Source organism: Myiozetetes cayanensis, unplaced genomic scaffold (genome assembly GCF_022539395.1).
Source record: "Myiozetetes cayanensis isolate MyiCay16 unplaced genomic scaffold, myiCay2020 scf7, whole genome shotgun sequence".
NCBI lineage: Eukaryota > Metazoa > Chordata > Aves > Passeriformes > Tyrannidae > Myiozetetes > Myiozetetes cayanensis.
The window spans coordinates 20218347-20238972 of NW_026087964.1; the positions used below are offsets into that span (position 1 = coordinate 20218347).

A 20626-nucleotide genomic window follows, 5' to 3' on the forward strand; every position below is an offset into this window, starting at 1 on the left:
CCCAACCAAACTTGTTGTGAAAGTAAGGTGCTCTACCTTCCCACAAAAAAAAACCTGAGAGGAATCAAGTTTCTTGTTTTCCTATCACCATCTAAATGAAAGCAATAATTTTGCCACAGATTTTCTTTCCTTCCTTCACCTTCACAAAGAAGTTGAGGTGCAGTTACCTCATAGAATGAAGAAGCTCCACCCAAGATCACCAACCCCTAGTATGTTAAACCTCATCACTCAATTGTTTTCAAAGACACTCCTGGAAGTCTACTCTCTAGAATGTCTTTTACTATCAAGATACCGAATTGGCTTGTTAGTAAATTACAAGAAAGAAGGAGTATCAAGCATAATTTTATACTGCCATTCCACTCCTAATATTAAAACTCTGATCAGATCTATTTTCTATCATCCCACTAGTCAACACTGTGCTGACCTTAACATTCCAAAAGCACTCTAAAAGAACCAACGTTCTTTGAAATTCTGCAACAAAAATTATGGAAGCCTGAAAGGAACAAAATCTGACCTGATTCGCTTCTGTTCTGTCAAGTCTCCTTCACTGACGAGCATAGCTGATAATAACCGGAGTGTGGAATTTGCGGATTTCGACTGGTTGTTTTTCATACCCAACAACCAGCGTACCAAAAGTTTAATTGCTTGCACCTAATGAACACAAACACATCAACAATCAACTTACTTTCCAAAGCTGATGAGGCACTAAGACCTACTGCTGGCAAACTGAAACTTCCATATACTCCTATTTATTATAGCTGGTACATTTTTAAAGGAACAGAACAAAGCAGTAAATATTTAAAGAGTAAAGAAGGAAGAGGCAGTCTTTGTGACCCCAGGACATTTCAACTGTGGTTCAGTGTCTTCGCACAAGTGCATTTAGAGGATGCAGGATACTTGCTACATGATTAAAAATAAGAGCAACTAGATAAACATTTCTAGAAATGGCCATAATTGGATTCACATTGATAAGGGTCCCAATTTATTTCAAATCTGTTTATAAGTCAGTAAAGTCAAATTAGCTTTCTTGTATGGAAAACTAAAACTTTTGAATCTCCTGATTTTCTCAACAATCAGTATAACTAATATCAGTAAGTGAAGACAACAAAATGCGTAGTTTCTCTCAGTTCTATAATTGTGTGTACAATCCACAAAACAAATGCATATTCTAATAAGACCAATACAAAAGTACTCAAAGGGATTTATCCTAATACTCCCCACTGCACAACTAGAAAAAAAGTAAATTTTTAATCACAGAGATACACGTTATTACTGATAGCAGAACACTCACCTTTGCTAGTACTTCTGGAGAGACTTCTTCATCTGGAGACCACAATTTTCCATTTTTCTCACCTGTTGACTATAGACATTCATGTAAGTTTACGAACTGGTTCAACCCATACAGAAAATGCAGAAGTAAAAATGGAAAAAAGTCACAGACTGGGCTTTCTTTCACAAAAATATCTTTTGTAACACAATTATCGCTGTATTAGCCACTTATAGAATTTTACTTTATTGACTCATTTAACAGAAAAGCTCTATTCCCCATAGAGTTAGTAACAGGCAAACAGCATAGTAAGAACTTACCAAAAAAGAAAATCTTACCCTGTCATTCATTAGGAGATCTTTCACAATGAAATTTGCAACAACAGATTTCATTGGAGAAGCGAACTGGTCTGGAGCCAACATGGAAATATGACCCAAAGAGACCAAGGGAGTTATAAGTTGCTCTGGTACATCAGCATTCAAACTTCTACTAAGAGGCTGAGGAAGCAAAAAAAAAAAAACAACCAAACAAACTCAAAAATCAACTTCAGATAAGTAAGCTAGTATGTCTAAAAATCATTTATTTTACTGCTGGAGCACTGATGAGTTTCACTGTTTTTCCATAAGAATTAATAAAGTTAGCAAATCAAAATGGAGAAAGAATACAATTTTCTAATCAACAGAATAACCAAAAATCTCACATGAGTTAAGGGCGAAACAAATGCTGTATTCTCTCCCTGTTTTAACTGTGAAACATATTCACACATGGGAAAAAACTCTGACTAAATTCTGTTCACAAGTTGTGAAAACCTGAATCATAACTGCCAATGGTAGAAAACAGCACCCAAAAGCTTGGAAACCACCAGGGACATTTCCTTTAGCCATCAGTATCTCCCTTTTAGGTAACACTCATCAGGACACCTCCATGCTGCTCTATCACCCCACACCACTGCACTGTATTCTGGTACTAGGGAGGGAAAAAGCACTCTCACAGAAGTCTAAGTAGACATCAAACTCTGAAAGCTTGATTCAAAGCTTTTCACACTTCCAAATTATGCATTGGCTCAAAGATAGCCAAGATTAAGAACCTAAGATATTTTACAAGTACAGGTTAAGAATGTTATTATTTAAGAGACTACAGTGAGAAGTAATAACCTCTCTGCTCTGTATAGGACAACTTTTGCTTAACAACTTGTCTAAGCAACCAGTAAGTGAGCAGGAAGCTGGTGTCTGAGCTTACAGTCAAGTTGTTCTGCACTAACCTCCTCAGTGAGGAAAGGCTGTATGTGCAAAGCGCGATAATTTAATACAGCTGGAAAGCAGAGGATGTCATCCCTTATTTTAGTCTCTGCTAAATGTGTCCCCATGGGATTTGCTGTGGATCATTCCAACATATTTAGCTTATTTACCCCAAACTTATCCCATGTAGAGAAAAAGGAATACCTTATCTATCTGACATCAGAATATTACAAAATTGTAACTTTAAGATAAACATTAATAACTTGCTACTGTAAAATTAATGACATATCTTGACTACGATACACCTGTAGGTTTCCTGACCTCATAAACTGTTAATAAACAGTAGGAATTAATGTTAATTACTAGTATCAGTTAAGAATAGAAACAAATCTTAAAAAAGCAAGACATACCTCAAAGATCTGTGCAAGCTGCACTTCTTTATTTGAAAATATGGCATGTATACAGTGAACAGCTTGTTTTGCCTGATGGGGAGTGCCTCTTTTAGCTTTCTGATGCAAAATCGGAATTAGTGTTCTGTAAACATTAAACAGAATAGTTCAAAATGCAATTTGCAATCTTCAAATAAATAACTATCTTCACATATACAAATCTATCCTCACTGTCTTATAAATCAAGCATTCCTTTGAAGTCTGTTCAGGAAAGATCACAATCATGAAGTAAAAAGCAGGATGGAACTGTATTTAGTAATACTTGTTGAACATCTGATCTGTGCACACACAAGTAGAAAACAGCCCACAGGAGAAAAAAAAATCAAACATGGAAGAAAATAATGATCAAAATAAGCCATTTAGGAAGCCAAATATAAGGTGGGGGGAACCTGATAGGACAGTATCCTGAAGTAGGACAACATCTCTTCTCAAACCTGCTAAGATTCCATAAATTGGATTAAGTAAGAACCAAAACAGTAAAGAATTCAGTAAAACCTAGAGTTCAAATAAGTTTCAATGCCTAATCTACAGTTTTCATGCTGTAAATACATGTACATTAAAAAGCAGAACACAAGGGAATACTCACGATCTTATCTGTGGCAAGTCTGTTTCTATTTTGTGACCCGTGTTTCTGAAAATCTGTATGGCTGCCTCAGCTACCTTATCATCTTCCATCCTGAGGCACTGCAGCAGGGACTCATAGGTCTCTGCAGAGTGGAACGAGGTAGGATGTGTAAAGGACAGAACCTGTATATACACAATCAAAACAAAGGTATATTTATTCATGGTAAATGAAACATCAGGAAAACAAAATTATGGCTGTTTATGCGCATTAACCATCAACATACATAGCTACTACATGTTCATATGAAATTACTGCATTCAACAGCTGCATTTTGAAGAAGGTTATATAAAAATTTTCAAATAAATTCATGTATGTTTTGTTCTTCAGGTCCTCCCCTCCTCTAAATATTTTACAGGACACGACATTATTTGAATATATAAACATACTTCTTAAAACGAATACTTATTCAAGAGTATTTGTTTATATTTCAATCTACTTAGGAATGCTTCTTTTCACTTAATTTAACTGAATTGAAATTTTGATTTCTCCAGAATCTATAATCCCTGAGCAGAAAAGAAACCTAGAAGGTTAAGATATCTACAAAACATAGATAAAACAAAACATAGGCTACTGTCCTTTTAATCTAAAGCTAATGAAATATATAACACAGTCTGTTAAACAGGAGAAACACCAAGTAAGAAACTAAACATGCAGAGAGTCAAGGCAGGACAAGAGACAACAAAAGGTTATCCCAAAGCAGAACCATATTAAGTATAACATAAAGTAACATAAGGTAGGGAGAACATTAGGAAGATAACAAGAGCTAACATAAGGTAGGGAGTACAATGAAAAGTTGCATATATATTGTGAATTCTTTGGACACAGCTTGGTTTCTTTGATCAGAGTTGCCCACTTGTGTGATTATTAGTGTGTGAAATAACATTCTCCACATCACAGCAACAAAACCTTCAACTTTGGCAGATTTCTTTTCTGATCTATATTAGCAGACAGACATTACTTCTTTGCATACTTTTGTATTACTATTTCTACCATGGCTGCCATTATCAAATTTGATGTAATATATTTCCATAAACTCCACCGTGTTCATTCACACTTTAATTATGTAACCATTCCTTCCTATATTTTATACTCCCCTTTGTAACATATTCAAAATAGTCTCATTAGTGACCATGCAAATCCATCACAGATGTTTTCCAGATATCCTTCTTTTCCCCCCTGCCACTTCACAGCACCACTGAGAACACAAATTCCCTTTTTTTCTCACATAACTTGGTTCTTGAGCTAATTGCTTGCTTTCCCTTCCAGTATCATACAGGCCCAAAAGAAGATGTCTCTCCCAGTTTCCCCATTTCCTTTCCTCTCACTTTACCTCTGCACCTTCTTCTATATGATTTCCCTAAGCAGAAACCAATTTGTGCTTTAACATGCACATCTCAACTCTCAGCACCCTTTTCAACACATACTTCTTCCAACAAACCATCTCTTCATTCTTTTTTCAAAGGGAGAATTAATAACAAAACAGTTTCATACATTAAAAAAGTAATTATCTAAATAATAACTATTAAAGCCATGCTAACATTAACTTGTTAGTCATACCACTTTTGCCCCTTCCATTACAAACTATAGGTGCATTAATGTAGATTACCTTGAGAAGTTCAAGTCCTGCACGAATAGCAGTATCAGGACTTACACCCTCCTCTTCATCATCAGCTGTCCCCTCTATGGATTTATTCATTAGTTTTACTAGTGCACTGAAGTAAGAGATACAAAAAGAAAACAAACTTATAAGTATGACAACGCTGAAGGTTGGAGATACAAGGAAGATTATTTGGTTTTGACAATAAATAAAGGAAAGGCAATAGAACTTCGGGGCTGGTGCTGATGTTTTTTGTTATTTTCATTTAAGTTATTACATTATTCCTTTTCCATCTGACTTCACTTTCTGCAAATATAATTCTTCAGGGAAAAACAACAACAAAAATCCAACAAAAAACCCCACCATGCTGGTAGGATTAGATCAACACATAGTTGCAGTAGTCTCAGAATGTAATTAGGTTGCCAGTGAACTCTCAAAAGATATCAAAACATTCTCTTACACAGTCCCACAAAAGCTAACTAATTCAGATGCTATATGGAAGACTGTGTTGCAGTTAACGATGTGAACATTCACTGTGAACTCCTATACTTTTAAAATCATTTGAAGACAGCGTCAAGAAAAGTTGCATCCCCTAGGTTGATGGAAATTAATACTCCACACAATTTTTTTTAAAAAGGACATATTTACTGCTAGGACAGACCAATCTAAATCCCAAGGAATTTTTTTTTTTTTTTTGTCATTTCCATCATCTGTATGATCATTCATGAGTCAATCATTTATGGTCTTTCAAACTTACCTAATGGCTTCTGAGTCAATATGTACAGGGGCAATTCTTTCCAAAAGAAATTTGACCATTTCCAGAAAAGGATTTGTTGGCTGCTTAGGATTTGCAAGTTTCCGGGCTATCTCTCTCTATAAAAATGTTAGATACAAAAAAGAATTACACTCATTTCACTTGTTAAGTATGTTGAAGAAGCTAAATATAGTCACTTCTTTTTGTCACAGAGATTATCTGTAAAATCAGTGAAACATATTCTAAAGGGGGCTGTTGTTATCTCCAAATCTTTCTTTTATCATATTAATATTGACAGCAAACATCTTTTACCAAACTATTTAAATTGGTTTCTAGTTAAGAGTTCTTCAGGGGTTCTTAAGGAATTGCAGGCCAGATCCAAAATCGAATCAAGGAAGAGCTAAGTGCAGTACACAAGATGTAAATAACCAGGTTGTTAAGTGTAATCCAGAAACTGTGGCTAACCCCGTAGTATGCACGAGACTTTATAATAACGAAAAAATTGCACTAAAAGCTACATGACTGAAGATGTGCAGAAGCAGTACACTACCCTGCCTACAACAGATCTCAAATGGTATGTACTTGCCTAGGAACGTTCTGGATCCAAAAATCTGTTTTCCCCTCCGAATGTACAAATTTTAAGTGCATTAAGTTCAGCTGCAGACTCAAGAGTGGATGGGAAGGTATTTTTTGTTTCAAACAAAAGTCTAAAAAAATCTCTCAAATAAATGACTCCTTGACCTTCCTTTTCTGAAAGGGTTGGATGGTGCAGACCTACAAACTTCTGCTGTTATGTTCCATTATGCTCTATTAACTTCAGGGAGAAGGAAGAAGCCTTTCTCTTGAAATTGCAACACTGCATTTGCAAAGTGCAAAATTTACTAGTCTGGAAGGAAACACTCTCTACATCAAGTGTTCAGGACATAATTCCAAAGGTCATCCTGCTCCCTTCCCCACACCATTTCCAAGCCATTAGACAAAACCCAATAAGCCTGTGATTGTTTATAGATGATCTTTGTGATTTCTGTCAATGAAATTGCTTACTTTACTTTGGGACCATATAAAAAAAAAAAATTAATCTGTGATTGTTGGCAGAATTTGGAAAAGTCCAATTTAATATCAATATGTGCATTTTCATCAAAGACGTTAAAAAAGATAACAAAGACTTATCTCAAACAGTGTTCTAGGATGAAAAATAAATTAATAATATGCAAAGGGTATAATATTTGACTTGCTGGTACTAATAAGTTGCATCAGTGTGAGAAGACAGTTTAGGAACCCTACCACAAAAGAGACACTTGAAATAAAGTATTTTAAAGAAATAAATTAGTCTTTTAGATTTTATGCTTGTTGCTCACAATCCCAGGAAGGATTACAGCTAACATTTTCTTAGGAAGGGAGATGATGATTGTAAACTATCTTTTCCATAATCACCACAAGTTAACTAAAAAGGCATTTTATAAAAATTGGAACTATATGAAAACCATGTCTAGGTACCAAAAGAGACCATTACTTCCAAATAACTGTTTTAAGCACAGATACTTAAGGCATAAAAGTTTTCTTTTCCATTGCCTTACCACACAGACATCTGCCTGTTTGCAAGAACATGTAGGGCTAATTAACAGTTCAAGCTGGGACCGAAGTTTCTCATCATCGCCCAAAACCTGATTGAATTTCTTCACAAAATCTTGTGCTTTTCCAGGATCTGGAAGGTTTTCTGTATGAATAAACACAATTTAACATGAGATAGATCTGCCACTTTAGCATGCCAAGATTCACAGAAATACAGTTTCCAGGAATGCTGTAGTAAACAGTCTATAGAAGTTATTAACACTTACTTGCTATGGTCATCAGCTTTCCAAACATGGCAGCACTGTTTGCTTCTGACTGAGGACAACAGCAAAAATAAACAAGTAAATCAGCAATATCTCCTTTATAACATACATCTTTAAGCCGATCTGTTAGTTGTTCTGCAGCACCATTAAATCTTATGGTTTACGCTTTTGTTTTAAGAACAGACACTAGAATAGGGCAACACTATTGTTAGCAGGAAATCATCTTGCAATACCAAAGAACTGCAACAATTCACTAATTCACATAACATAACTAAGAAAGAGACCCCAAGACCCCTGAACAAACAATTCCCTGAAGCCCACTCACACACCAAAACCCCAAAGCAATGCCCTTCTATTTAAAGTTTCTACTAGTCTGAAGATACGCTTGAAAGTAAAATTCCAGTAGAAATACTTAAAAACTTGTGTTTTCTGACCAACAAAGAAATCACTGCTTTTTGTTACAAGATATTCCATTCTCAGTATACATTAGAACATGAGAAAGAAAAAAGATCTGTCAAAAGCAAAAAAATTTTTTAAAACTTCTTCCAGAGTTACTGAGCAATACTGTAAAAGAAAGATCAACATAAGGAGGTCATACAGATTTAAGCATTACCACAAGCAACTTTACTTAAGGAAAATGGAACATTGTCTACATATGGAAAGGAGCAGAATAATGAAGTCACACTGAACAAATAATAGAGTATTAAAACTCCCCAGTAAATTAGTCTAATGGGTCCACTGGATAAAGTGTAAGTATTTTCAGAACCGTACAGTGGGCTGCTTATGCAAGTCTAGCAGTTCTCGTACGTGACTCCTTAGCATGTTCTGGCACTTCCACATCTCATTCAGTGCTCTGCAAAAAATGCAAAACCAGAAAAGTAAAGCTTACCAATGTATTCATTGGCTATTTATTTATCCTACAAGGCTGAACTCATTTTTTCTTTTTACAGAACATCATCTCTGTCTTATTCCTCTTGGAACAATTTCATCTACACAGGATAGCTGTAGTAGTCTCTCTTACAACCACCCTAATGAAAAACAGGCCACGATCAAACAGAATTCAGTGACAGATATTTTCACTGTGGTCCTCAATACAGAGCAAATCTAGAAGTAATTTTATTTAAATATTTTTATATAAAACCTGATAATACAAGTAAGATGACATAAATGTTAGAAAAGCCTGTTAGAAAAGCCAAGTATTTGTTGAATACAAACTATACTCACTTGACAGCATTTGGATCCAAGCTAGCATACAAATAGTACAAGCACTTCATTCGCTCTTCTGTTTCCAGATTGTGTGGAACAAGATACTGAGCAAAGATTTTCTCTACCAGTAATCTGCAGGTAAAGAAGAGAAAAACTGTACATAGCCAGAAGTGGTGATACCTTTCAGTCAAGCTGAAAAGGCAAGAAATAGTAGAAGTCAATGCAACCAGATTTTTCAGCAAAGAAAGAAGACAAAAAAGTAGTGGCTTTTATCTCAGCTCTAAAGATCCCTTCCACTGCTGACAGAAAGATTAGCAAGAACTGCTTCTTAAGAGCTTTTCCATATTCTTTCACTTTCGCCTATAAGAGGGAGTAATTGCTTTATCTGTCACCATCCAACCTATCCTTTTTCTTGAGGATCTGAGAATCTCCCTTTGTTCACTCTCATATGTAAGAAAGGAATACAGACAGTAAAAAGCTCAAATAAAGGAGAAAGAATACAGAGAATGTAACTCAAAGGGGAGGAAAAGTAAAAATCTGAAGCATCTTCAAGGGAACAGTTAAGATAGAACTGTAGTACCTGAGAAACTACTTGTTATTCTAATACACAAGGTAAAAGTCAGCATTAAAACAGTGGAGATGAAGGAACACTAAAATATATACAACTAAAGGAGTAAAAGGAAATCTAGGTGAGAACAAAACTAATCAGCAAAACCATTCTCCAATTATCTTTTTTAAAAAAATACATATTTAAAGTTTTACATAAAATACCAACCTTGAACAACAAAATTGAAATGAAAGCAAATTCAGCCATTAATTTAATTCATAGCAATGAGATCTGTGCACAATGTTCAGCTATACAATTTGCTGATTATGGACAAATATCGTGTGTGTTTGAATTTTAAAACTTTTTCCACTATGCACTAGTACACTAGTACATTAGTACTAGTAAGTACTCCAGAAGTGCCTTGAACAAAAACCACAGGAAGGCAGCACAGATCAAATACACCTTATTTCTGTTCACACATCTTATTTCTGTTCAAAGAAAATTCCAAAACACACGATGGCAAGGCAGAGGAATACAGGACGATCATGAATATGGATACAACTATCTCAAGACACCCCATCAGTAATAAAGAAAACTTGGCTTTCTCTCTTTAAATGTACATTTTACTACTGACAACTCCAAGAACTAAATTGTTTGGGGAACAGGATCTTCAGATCTCAGGGGATCCACCTGTTTAACACACCAGGATACTGGAGGCATCAGTTCTTCCCAATTTATGAACATGGCTCTCCCATGTCTCTTCAGGTGCTAAAACTTTACAATATTAACACTGAAATGCATTTATTTCTCGACTGGGAAACCAATCCAATGACATGACAGAGCAAGAACTTAAATGTTAGCCTTTAAAACCAGTACAATTTGAATTCAAAGTCAGGGTACCAAACTGAACTATAGGAACATTGAAAATCAAGCCACCAATCTTTCAGTGTGGCTACCCAGAAAACAAACAGCACACAATCCATGCCTACTCATGAAAAGACTAGTTTCAATAGCTTAATCAGACTTTCAGAAGAAACCATGTCAGAGAAAGAAACTCGGTTTTGGTGACACACTGTTTCCTTGAAATTCCTTGCCTCATTTCCGTCAGTGTTCTGCATTTTCTGTGAACAGGAATACAGAAAACATCTGCCCTATTCACTGTACAACTTCAATTCATTCTCTGCTTGCTATCAGACCTGTGTACTGACAGTGAGACAAACATGCTAGAAAAAACACAAACCTCTCACTGCAAATTACAGTATACTTTAATGCACATACACATGCTAAATTAGCTTCATATAAACTATGTGAAGATTTGCTAATTTTTCATTATTTTGATACTTCTGTATCAGTAGACTTTCACCGTAATTTCTGTGTGTGCAATCTAATAATCTTAAAAAAAAAGAAAGAAGTGGCAACTAATCAAATACATAACTCTGACCCACTTATGATCAGCCAGAAGAACAAAGCAAGAGCCTTCACCACTGCAGTGGTTAAAAATTCACTACCATAGGTGGCAACTGACAGGGGCTACTAGCCCATTCAGACTAGTCATCAAGATAACAAGACATACTGAGGTAGCAGACTGTACAAGCAAGGTCCTAAGAAACAGTATAAAGAATTTTCCAAGTCTGCCACATTAAAACTCAAGGCTGAAATTCTACCTTTGTGCGATCTCACCATGTGGCTCTCCACGTGAGACACAATTAATAGTGAGAGTTGAAAACTACCTTCCAAAACTTCGGTCAAAATACCTTTCTCAACACCAAAATGGTATTTCAAAAGTTAAAGGGACTGAGTGACAAAACAAGGAAGACAAGGTAACAGCAGAAGCACCCCTGATATTTCTTCAGCTTTTGTTCTACCTAAAGGTCCATTTCTACACAGCACACCGAAAGGAGAGGTCTGTGCAGGTACTCTGGTGTGTACACGCAAGACACTCACAGATCACAGATTTTAACACCCTCACCTCTAGAAAGCAGTAAGGCAAACATGAACTGGGCAGAGTAAACGCCAAATTTGACAATATTTTTCTACACAGTGGTTAGTTAATCAAAATCTACTAGAGATTTAGACCACAGATCTAGTTCCATCAGTACATAAAATGAATCCATGAACAGATAATGCAACAATCCTGAATATATAAGCATGTATGTTAATGATCATTAATTAAATACATAAACCCACACATAACGAATATAACAGCTTTCATATGATAAGCACATTTTCAGAGTATCTCTTATCATTATAAAATTAAAATTAGGAAGGCTTAGGTTGACTCACTTGTCATCAATGCTATTTTGATAATATATGTGCAAAAGTTTATCCTTTATCCAGCTCACTTTCTCTGCAGCATCTTTTCCAGCCTCGGCATGAAGACAATACTTCTTGTATAGCTGAGCAAGACCCATCATAGCTTCTTTTCTTACTCGCCACTTGAGGGGGAAGAAATGAAAAGGAGGTGGGGAAGTGATTTTGGTAATAAATATCAAACATACACAAAATACAGCAAAGACGTAGAAGTGTGAAAGACAGAACAGCCACTTTCTGGTCTCCTATATTTAGCCACTTCAAAGGCTGAAAAATATAGATTAGAGCCCCTAAATGAGACATTGCCAAGTCTCCATAATGGGTTTGTTCCCTGTACTATGCAGATTAAGTACTGTCAGTACAGGGGAATCCACTACTCCTCTCTGCTGAGCAAAGAAAATCTGGGAGCTAGGCAGCACAAAAAAGTTAAATACAGCTTAATATGTATGCCTGAATAAGTGTCTTCTTGAGCCAGGATTTGAAAGGCTTATCTATTCAGACAGGCACCAATCAGAGGTGGTAGACTTCTTTCTCCCCACCCCATTGCCTCACACTGTCTTACAGCACCTTTATCTAGAAATGGGAGATCCAGAACTTAGGCCTATCTAAACCTGATAGGGTTTGAACTCTTAGGCCGCTTTCCAGGACAGTGGAGGAGGTCCATTTTGCTGAAGTCTCAGAGCAATTGCTCTAAAACTCCAGAAATTCAGGGAAAAAAAAAAAAAAAAAAAAAGAGTACAATGGCCACAGGAGGAGTTTGTGGGTTCTCATCCTTGCTTTTGGTGGTCACTACTTCATCCCCTCATGTAAACAGGAAATACCCCATTAATAAACAATTTAACAGACAAGATCCATGAGCTCTCTGATGCTGACTTGTGGAAGGAATCATACCAAAACAGATTGAGGATTAACTTAGACAGAGTAGTGTCTCACACAATGATTTACACAGAAAACCCTTGAAGAAACTTGTTTTCCCACACCATTTAAAATAAATACACGAAATTCAAAACAAAAGAGATCATTTCTTCCAGAACACACTAGGTACCACTTTTGGCGTTGAACTCCAAGGACTAACAATGCTCAGATCATTTCACCTTATGAAGCATAAACGTAGATATTATTATTCATACTATGCGTAACTTCCTCAATCTTACTAAAATAATGGCTTGTCTCAGTAACACTGAGATAATGTACATTTCATTCCTTCACAGTTTTACTGAGTGACTTCCTTTTCATGAAGGGATATCAAAGAAGAGCTGTGTCAAGAAGATGGAAAAAATAAACTTGTATTTTCGCAAAACCACAGAATATGCTGAGTTGGAAGGGACTCACAAGGATCATCAAGTCCGACTCTTAGCCCTGCACAGGACCATCCCCAAGGCACACCATGTGCCTGAGAATATTGCCCAAACACCTGAACTCTGTCAGGCTTGGTGCTGTGACCACTTCCCTGGGGAGCATGTTCCAGTGCTAAACCACCCTCTGGGGGAAGAACCTTTTCCTAATATCCAACCTAAACCTCCCCTGACACAACTTCAGGTCATTCCTTTGGGTCCTGTCACTGATCATCACAGAGAAGAGTCTGCCCCTCCTCTTCCCCTCACAAGGAAGTTGTGACTGCAGTGAGGTCTCCCCTCAGTCTCCTCTTCTCCAGGTTGAACAGACCAAGTGCCCTCAGCCACTCCTCATACGGCTTCCCCTCATGGCCCTTCATCATCTTTGTTGCCCTCCTTTGGGCACTCCCTAAGAGCTGAATACCTTTCCTATATTGTAGTGCCCAAAACTGCACACAGTATTCAAGGTGACTGCCCCAATGCAGAGCAGAGCAGAACAATCCCCTCCCTCAATGGCTGGCGACGCTTTGCCTGATGCCCCCCCGGACACAGCTGGCATATTTAAGTGTTAAAACAAGTAACAGGTAAAGAAATTACTGACTTTGCCAGTATACAGTCTAATACTTAGTTTTCAAAAAAACAAACAAAAAAACCCAACAACTTTAGCTATAAACAGATGTTGCTGTTTAACTTCTCTGCAGGAATCTCTTCACACCTGTTGCAATCTAAAGCATATCTTAAAAAAATAAAGGTCTGAAGGAGAAACATTTTCAGAAAAGTATTAATATTTTTCTGCATTCAAATATACCCTTCCAATGCAATTGATAGCTTCATCAAATCCCCTGTATGACACAGGAAGGATGGTAAAACTATTGTCAGAAGACAACAAAAAAGGATTGCAAGAAATTTTTCTAGCAAATTTAAGCCTAAAATGAAAGCAGAGTACTTAACAAGGGGTTAATAAGAAAAGGTCAATATTTACAAAGACATGCTATATTGTTAAGGTCTATTTCAAATGCTAAGTATTTTCTGTAGTCATTTCTAGTTAGTGCTCAATTTTAATCTCTCCTCAGGTTATGTTTTCATTAAAGCTCTCTCCAGAGATTTTTATACGAGAAACATCCTGTCCAGATGAAGTTATTCTTCACTGAGGATTGCCTAAAAAAGCACCTAACCTTGAAATGCAATGTATCATCAAACCTATGACTGGTGTGAAATGACTTAGCCAAACATATTATTAGGAACATTAAGTACCACCACCCCAGATTTAAAGCTATGTGAATTGAAAAGACCTAGCTCTGGAGAAATTAATAAGTATAGCTGTGCAACTCACAGCCTCTGACTGATGGCAACATGGTAAAGGAGAACAGAGACACTACGTAGAAGACACAGTAACAATCATCCCATTCTCACTAGATGGAAGTGCCAGTGGGAAGTGGTGGTTACACTAAAAGATTTTGTATCTCATAAATGACTTTTTGAACATGTTTGTTTAGTGGCTGAAAAAGAAGGAATCACTCCTGAGAAACATGCAAGGTCAAGCTGCAGGCACAACTAATTGAAGAGCTGCTTCATAATAGTGAACATACTCAAAATCAGTATTTCTCTCTGCAAAGAACACACTCTTTTCTCAAAGTCCATTATAGTAACATTCTCTTTTAAAAAAGGGAACAAATAAAAAGATAAAATTAAAGAATTAAAGTAACTAGTTAGAATGACATAGGCTATAGAAAGGATGCCCCCTATCACAAAGGAACAATAGGGACAAAAAAAAAAAAAGAATCAATGTGGCTACACGGCCCAGAGAAATCTGCTAGTAAACATCACTCTCCAAAGACCATGGAGCCACACCTGAAAAACTGTAAACACGAAAGAGCTAAACTCTGTCAAGTTGAGAGTAAATCCTTGATGAAGTACGGGCAAAAGTTTCAAACCAAATTATTAAAAGCATATTGACTAAACATCGTCAAAGCCTCCATAAGCAGGGAGACTTCCAGACCCTTTTTGTAGGGCTGAAAGACAAACAAGATTTATTCCAAAAGAGAGGTCTGAAGAGGTTTCTAAAGTGTCATTAGGAGACATTTAAAAAAAATTAATAAAATGAGCAGTAACAAAATCATTATGACCAGGTGGCATCCCATCCATGAGTTTTACAGGAATTTGGAAATGATATAGCAAATACTAATTATTCTCTTATTGCAATCTATCAATGAACAGATTGAAGACAGCAAATGTGAAAGAATCCAAAGAGTTCCAAGAGGAACAATGTGCCACTCATCAGAGCATCTTATTTTGAATGGGCAAACAGGTTGAAACAGAACAGTAAACAACAAAGAGCTGACATGACTGAAAAATAAGTTATGGAAATGAGTCATTGCACCTTACAGAATGTGAAGTTTTGTCTACGAAAAAATAACTTTTAGCAGATCCAGAAGTACATCAGTAGAATGCATTAGGATACCAAAAAAAACTTCCAATGAAGTCTCACACCACAGGATCTTAACATAAAAATCGTGTTGTGAAGTAATTTTTAACTAAAACACAGGGGACAATGGGTGGAAATAAATGACTGATTTTCACAATGAAGGGAACAAAGGGAGCCTACTGACAGAGTCAAAAAGAAATCTCTGACACTTAACATACGAAAAATTAGAAAATGAACTGAACAGAGGGTATAAAATTTACTGAGGTAGTCAGATCTAACATTTTAATGAAGAATTGCAGAAATATGTCACACTACTGAATTGTTACAATGTGAAATGGAATAACTTCAGATTAAGGCCAGGTTTTCCCACCAGCATTAACTCTACATGTACAGCATTAGGCAGTATATCATCTAAAATTATTCAGGAAAGACACTATAGTCAAAACTGTCAGCTCAGCGCTCAGACACAGCGTAAGAGACAGAATGTTTCACAGTAAGGAAAAAGAGTTGTCATCACAAAGTATGTACACAACACGGTGCACACTGTGAATGCCACTGCCAAGTCTGGTCACCCTAGCTACAACAGGATATAGAACATCCAGACAAGAGTGACCTGAAGAATTTGAGTGGAAGTTAATCAGGTGATTCTTTAAACTGGAGAGCAAATAACTGGAAAAGATGGGCTATACTTATTTATTAATCATAAGTGCATCAAAGAATATTCATCATTTTACATAATGCAAGAACTATGAGATATCCAGTGAAATTATCAGGCAAGTTTAAAAACAAGTGAATTTATTTTTTCCAAATGTGCATTAAACTTGAATTTGCTGATGTATACCATGTATGATTATGAAGTACAAGTAAGTTCAAGAAAGAACTTGATAAATACATGGAATAAAGTTCCATTGAAAGCTATGATGTACGTTATCAAGCAGATTTAAGAAATCATTAAATCACAAATTGCTGGAAGCCAAAACTGACCACTGTGAGAATTATAATGGATTATAGGGACCTCTGGCCTTAACATATATGACAATTGTTACTCTTACAATATGACTCTCTTTCTCACAAGTCAGTGACCCTATCTGCTTGGTAACACTCAACTGATGCCACCATACTATGGAATCTACATTAAGATCTTCTCATAACAAGATTATTTTTCCCCTGCAGCATTCTTGTTAATAGTCAACTCTGAAGATTCTCTGATTCTGTGGCTTTGGTTTTTTGGTTTTACTTTTACCAAGGTATACTAGAAGCAGGTAATTTCTGAAAATACAATATTAACACTTACCCGTTTGTCTAGGGTTCTTTCTCTTACAAAGCCAAGGAGTTGGTCATTGACTAAAGAAAGATCTCTCTTGCCTGCAGTAATAATTGTAACAATAACATCATGTCGAATGGCTTCTTCTGGGTCATGTGATCTAACCTTCAAATATTCTGTTATGAACAGAAACAATGAAAAGCTTGGTTTATTTATGTTGGTGTGACATATTCTGATTTATTAATAATGTTAAAACAATTAAATGTCAGTCATATATCACAACCATGTCACCTATTAAACTTCTAGTTCCCCACAGGAAATATCTGTTCCAACGTTTTCTATGTTAAATATAAAACAATCAGATAACTGTAAGTATCAGGAGAATATAAAAGTGAACAGTTTTTATGACAACCTCATTTGCAGCTAGCAAATGGAAGTGAAAAAAACTGATTAGAAGATATTGAAAATAAAAGGGGGTCAGGGAATGAGAAGAAATAAGATGAGCAGAAACTCTCATTCCCAAAGAGCTAAAAAGGTAAATAATAAATGAAAAATACTGACAATTGCTATAGGATAGCCTGCATCAAAAAAAGAACAGTTTTTCAGTGAAGCCTGAAAATCTGCTCATAGTTTAAATGATGCTGTAGTGAAGGAAGACACTTCATAGTTTAGATCAGCAAAACAGCATTTTCTGAATTCAGTGGGAGAGTACTGGGGAACACAGTGATGGTTCTTGAAAACAAGTCAAGATGTTGCACCAATATTTCCTTTGACTTGTCAAGTTTCTTTAGAACTTGAAATTACTTTAAAATGCATTCTGCAATGGGTAGCTTCATAAACACACACTCTGACAAAGTCTACACAAAGTCACACACTCCTCTCTTACTCTAACTAGCACTTGTCTTCAGCAGAAATAAATTACTCAGTTGTTAGCTCTTCCGTCCAGCATCAAGCATCAGACTTAATACATTTTTAGAACCACACTTTTATGTACAAAAATAATTATACACTTCCTTGCTCATTTCGTAAATTATTCTAAACTCCTGTATGAGCATCTCACCAGTGAGGTCTTTTGCTAAGTCTGGATGGTTCATTAAACAATGACTGGCGAATTTCACACTCTCTAATCTCACAGGGACATGGATATCATTGAACCTAGAGGGATAGAAGATGATGAATGTTAATTTTTAATTAGCCTTGCAAATCATGATTACTCTCTATGTAGCAACATGCATTGATAGTATGTTCTGTTAACTATTAGAATACTTCTATGTGGCAAAATAATAGAATATAAATGTTTGGGATTTATCTCCATAATACCAATCTTTATTATTTCTTGTGAAATTAAGTCAGGATTAAAATTAAAGCATGAATATGCTGTATGTGGAGGCAACGTTGAATAGACAGACTTTGTCCACTGACTTTGGAACACAATTCTCCATACACTGTCAATAGTGTATGTGCATATATACACACAAAGGCAAAATTATAAAAATGTAAATTGTCACGTAATATGTATCACTTAAAAGCATTCATTTTTTAAAAATTATAAACTTCTATATTTACTGAAAAGGAAGTACCTCTTCACTCAAAAAGGTAAATGCCAAACAAAACAGATACAGTTGCAGATACAGCTGAACAGTATGAAATTTCAGACAATGCTGGCACAGCTATTGTGTAATTTCTGCCGTGTGTGTAATGTACTGTCTCTCTAAACTATATGCCTGTAGCAAAATAGCAGCAGTTCTTCAGGCTTCTTCATTCCAAAATATAACTGTGTGCAATTCTCTGTTTTCAAGATTTAACGAAGTAACTTATTCAAATATAAACAGTTATATCCTCTAAAAAATCCCAATGACAAATGCAATACTATAGGAAAATTCAGAACAAAAAGAACAGAAATTTAGAATTCTATCCCATTTCTCTTACCGTCCAAGAAAGCACTGCCAAAGAGGTCGATTTTGCGTGGCCAGATCAGAATCTTTGGAGCCAAAGAGTTTAGCCAAAAGTCGAACAACAGCCAAACGCTCTTCTCCATCATTGCTCTAAAAATCAAAACATGAAAAAGGAACTGTAAATCACTATCCACAATATTTCAATTATAATTTCTGGCTTCCTTTTCTTTCTGTTTTTGTAACAGATTAAAAACTGAGTCTGAAATAATTTTTGATAATCCTCAGTCTCTCCAATTAGAATATTAGATTAATATGAGTGAAAATATACAAATACCTGTTAACATATTACAGATGCTGAATAGACGGCTGTGCTTTGAAAATTCCTTCTCTTTCAGGAATAAAAACCCATACACAGTAGTCTGAATAACATATCTTTGCTGATTTCAACAATTAATGATATTTTTGTTGTAAAACATTCTTTAAGAATGTTTCCATGTGCGTAGAAAAGACACCAATTAAGATGTTATAAACAGATCTGCACTAATAAAAGTGATACATCATTTCACCAAATACCTATTTCTTGGTTACTTTTGTTTGTTGCTACCATAGCCTACCTAGCATTACATGCACACATATAAAGTTATTTCTCTCATTCACTTACAATCTTATGAAAGACAAAGAGCTTTTTAATTAAAAGCCCAACAAATTTCCAAATCAGGATAAATTAACTATTTTCAAGGATTCAAAAGAAGTCAGCTGACTTAATAGCCAATTATGACAAATCTCAGAAAATATTAGGAAACATTTCATAAAAGAAAATTCCGCAAATCAATACTGAAGCTGACAGATTGGCATTTCATGAGATAAGCCAACTACAGCCTAATTACTTCATAAATTTCAGATGAATTCAAAAGATTAGGTACGTAAAACTTTTGCATTAGAGTGTATTATCATTATAACGATTATATATTTTGTGTGCATAATACATTGACAAGCAAAAAAAAAGGCACATAATTATAAACATATATATAAATATATACAAATTGCCAGTATCATTTAATATTACATTTATCTTTAAAATAAAGCAATAAATATAAGCTTTTTATCCCTCCAGTAGAACACTAATCTACAGCTCTGCACTCTTAATATTCACACGAATGTTATTGCTTGTCCAAAGCTACACCGTAACCTACCTTCAGCTTGAATTCAAGCTGTGGCATGACAGACAGCAGTAAGTGAGGATCTATGGCAAAAAGCTCTTGTATCAAGTCAAACACATGTTCTGATAAGTCACTTACTGAAGACTTTCCCAGTACCAGAACCTGGTTAAAAAACTAGAACACAAACATTATTATTTGGTACATTGTCACTCATTAAAGGAAAAACTATTTTTAAAAGTTATTTTAACATAATATCATTAATACTTTTATCATAATGGAAGGTACTCAATGCACAATATGTTCATTAAATCAAAGCATTTCACCCTTACAATTTTGGCTCAAGCAAATTACAAACATCCTTCTCAGTTCAGTTCTAATACTTCACTCAAGACAGCTTCATTCATGATAATTTGATAATTTAAAATATCAATAACCATCTCCCAAACAAAATAAATAGATAACAAATGAACTGTTAATTTAAAATGCATATTCATCCAGTAGATATTGAGGAAAAAAACATCAGTATCTTATTTTTAATTTTAATTTAACACCAATCCAATTGAAGATCATCAGATACTGAAAATAAAGCTTCCCCAAATCAAATCCTTTTAAAGAATGTCAGATGGCTTTATGTTATCTCTTGTGATATTTGATGATAATGTTATCATGGTCATTAGTGATCTAACAGAAGGAAACCAAAAGTAGCCTAAAATATGAATT

General features: G+C 35.5%; 1 protein-coding gene across 2 annotated transcripts in view; it reads right to left on the reverse strand.

Moving 5' to 3' along the window:
* Positions 1-20626, reverse strand: part of PDS5A (PDS5 cohesin associated factor A) — a 77474-nt gene that overhangs the window by 17346 nt on the left and 39502 nt on the right. For both annotated transcript variants that reach the window (XM_050338425.1, XM_050338424.1), the window contains exons 8-23: positions 19940-20080; positions 18781-18896; positions 17912-18006; positions 16882-17027; positions 11802-11953; positions 8990-9103; positions 8537-8618; positions 7769-7817; positions 7508-7647; positions 5934-6049; positions 5186-5291; positions 3541-3701; positions 2916-3039; positions 1606-1764; positions 1292-1360; positions 515-651 (exon numbers count right to left, since the gene is read on the reverse strand). In XM_050338425.1, coding sequence (XP_050194382.1) covers positions 515-651; positions 1292-1360; positions 1606-1764; positions 2916-3039; positions 3541-3701; positions 5186-5291; positions 5934-6049; positions 7508-7647; positions 7769-7817; positions 8537-8618; positions 8990-9103; positions 11802-11953; positions 16882-17027; positions 17912-18006; positions 18781-18896; positions 19940-20080 — 1907 coding nt within the window. The remainder of the gene's footprint in view (positions 1-514; positions 652-1291; positions 1361-1605; positions 1765-2915; positions 3040-3540; positions 3702-5185; positions 5292-5933; positions 6050-7507; positions 7648-7768; positions 7818-8536; positions 8619-8989; positions 9104-11801; positions 11954-16881; positions 17028-17911; positions 18007-18780; positions 18897-19939; positions 20081-20626) is intronic.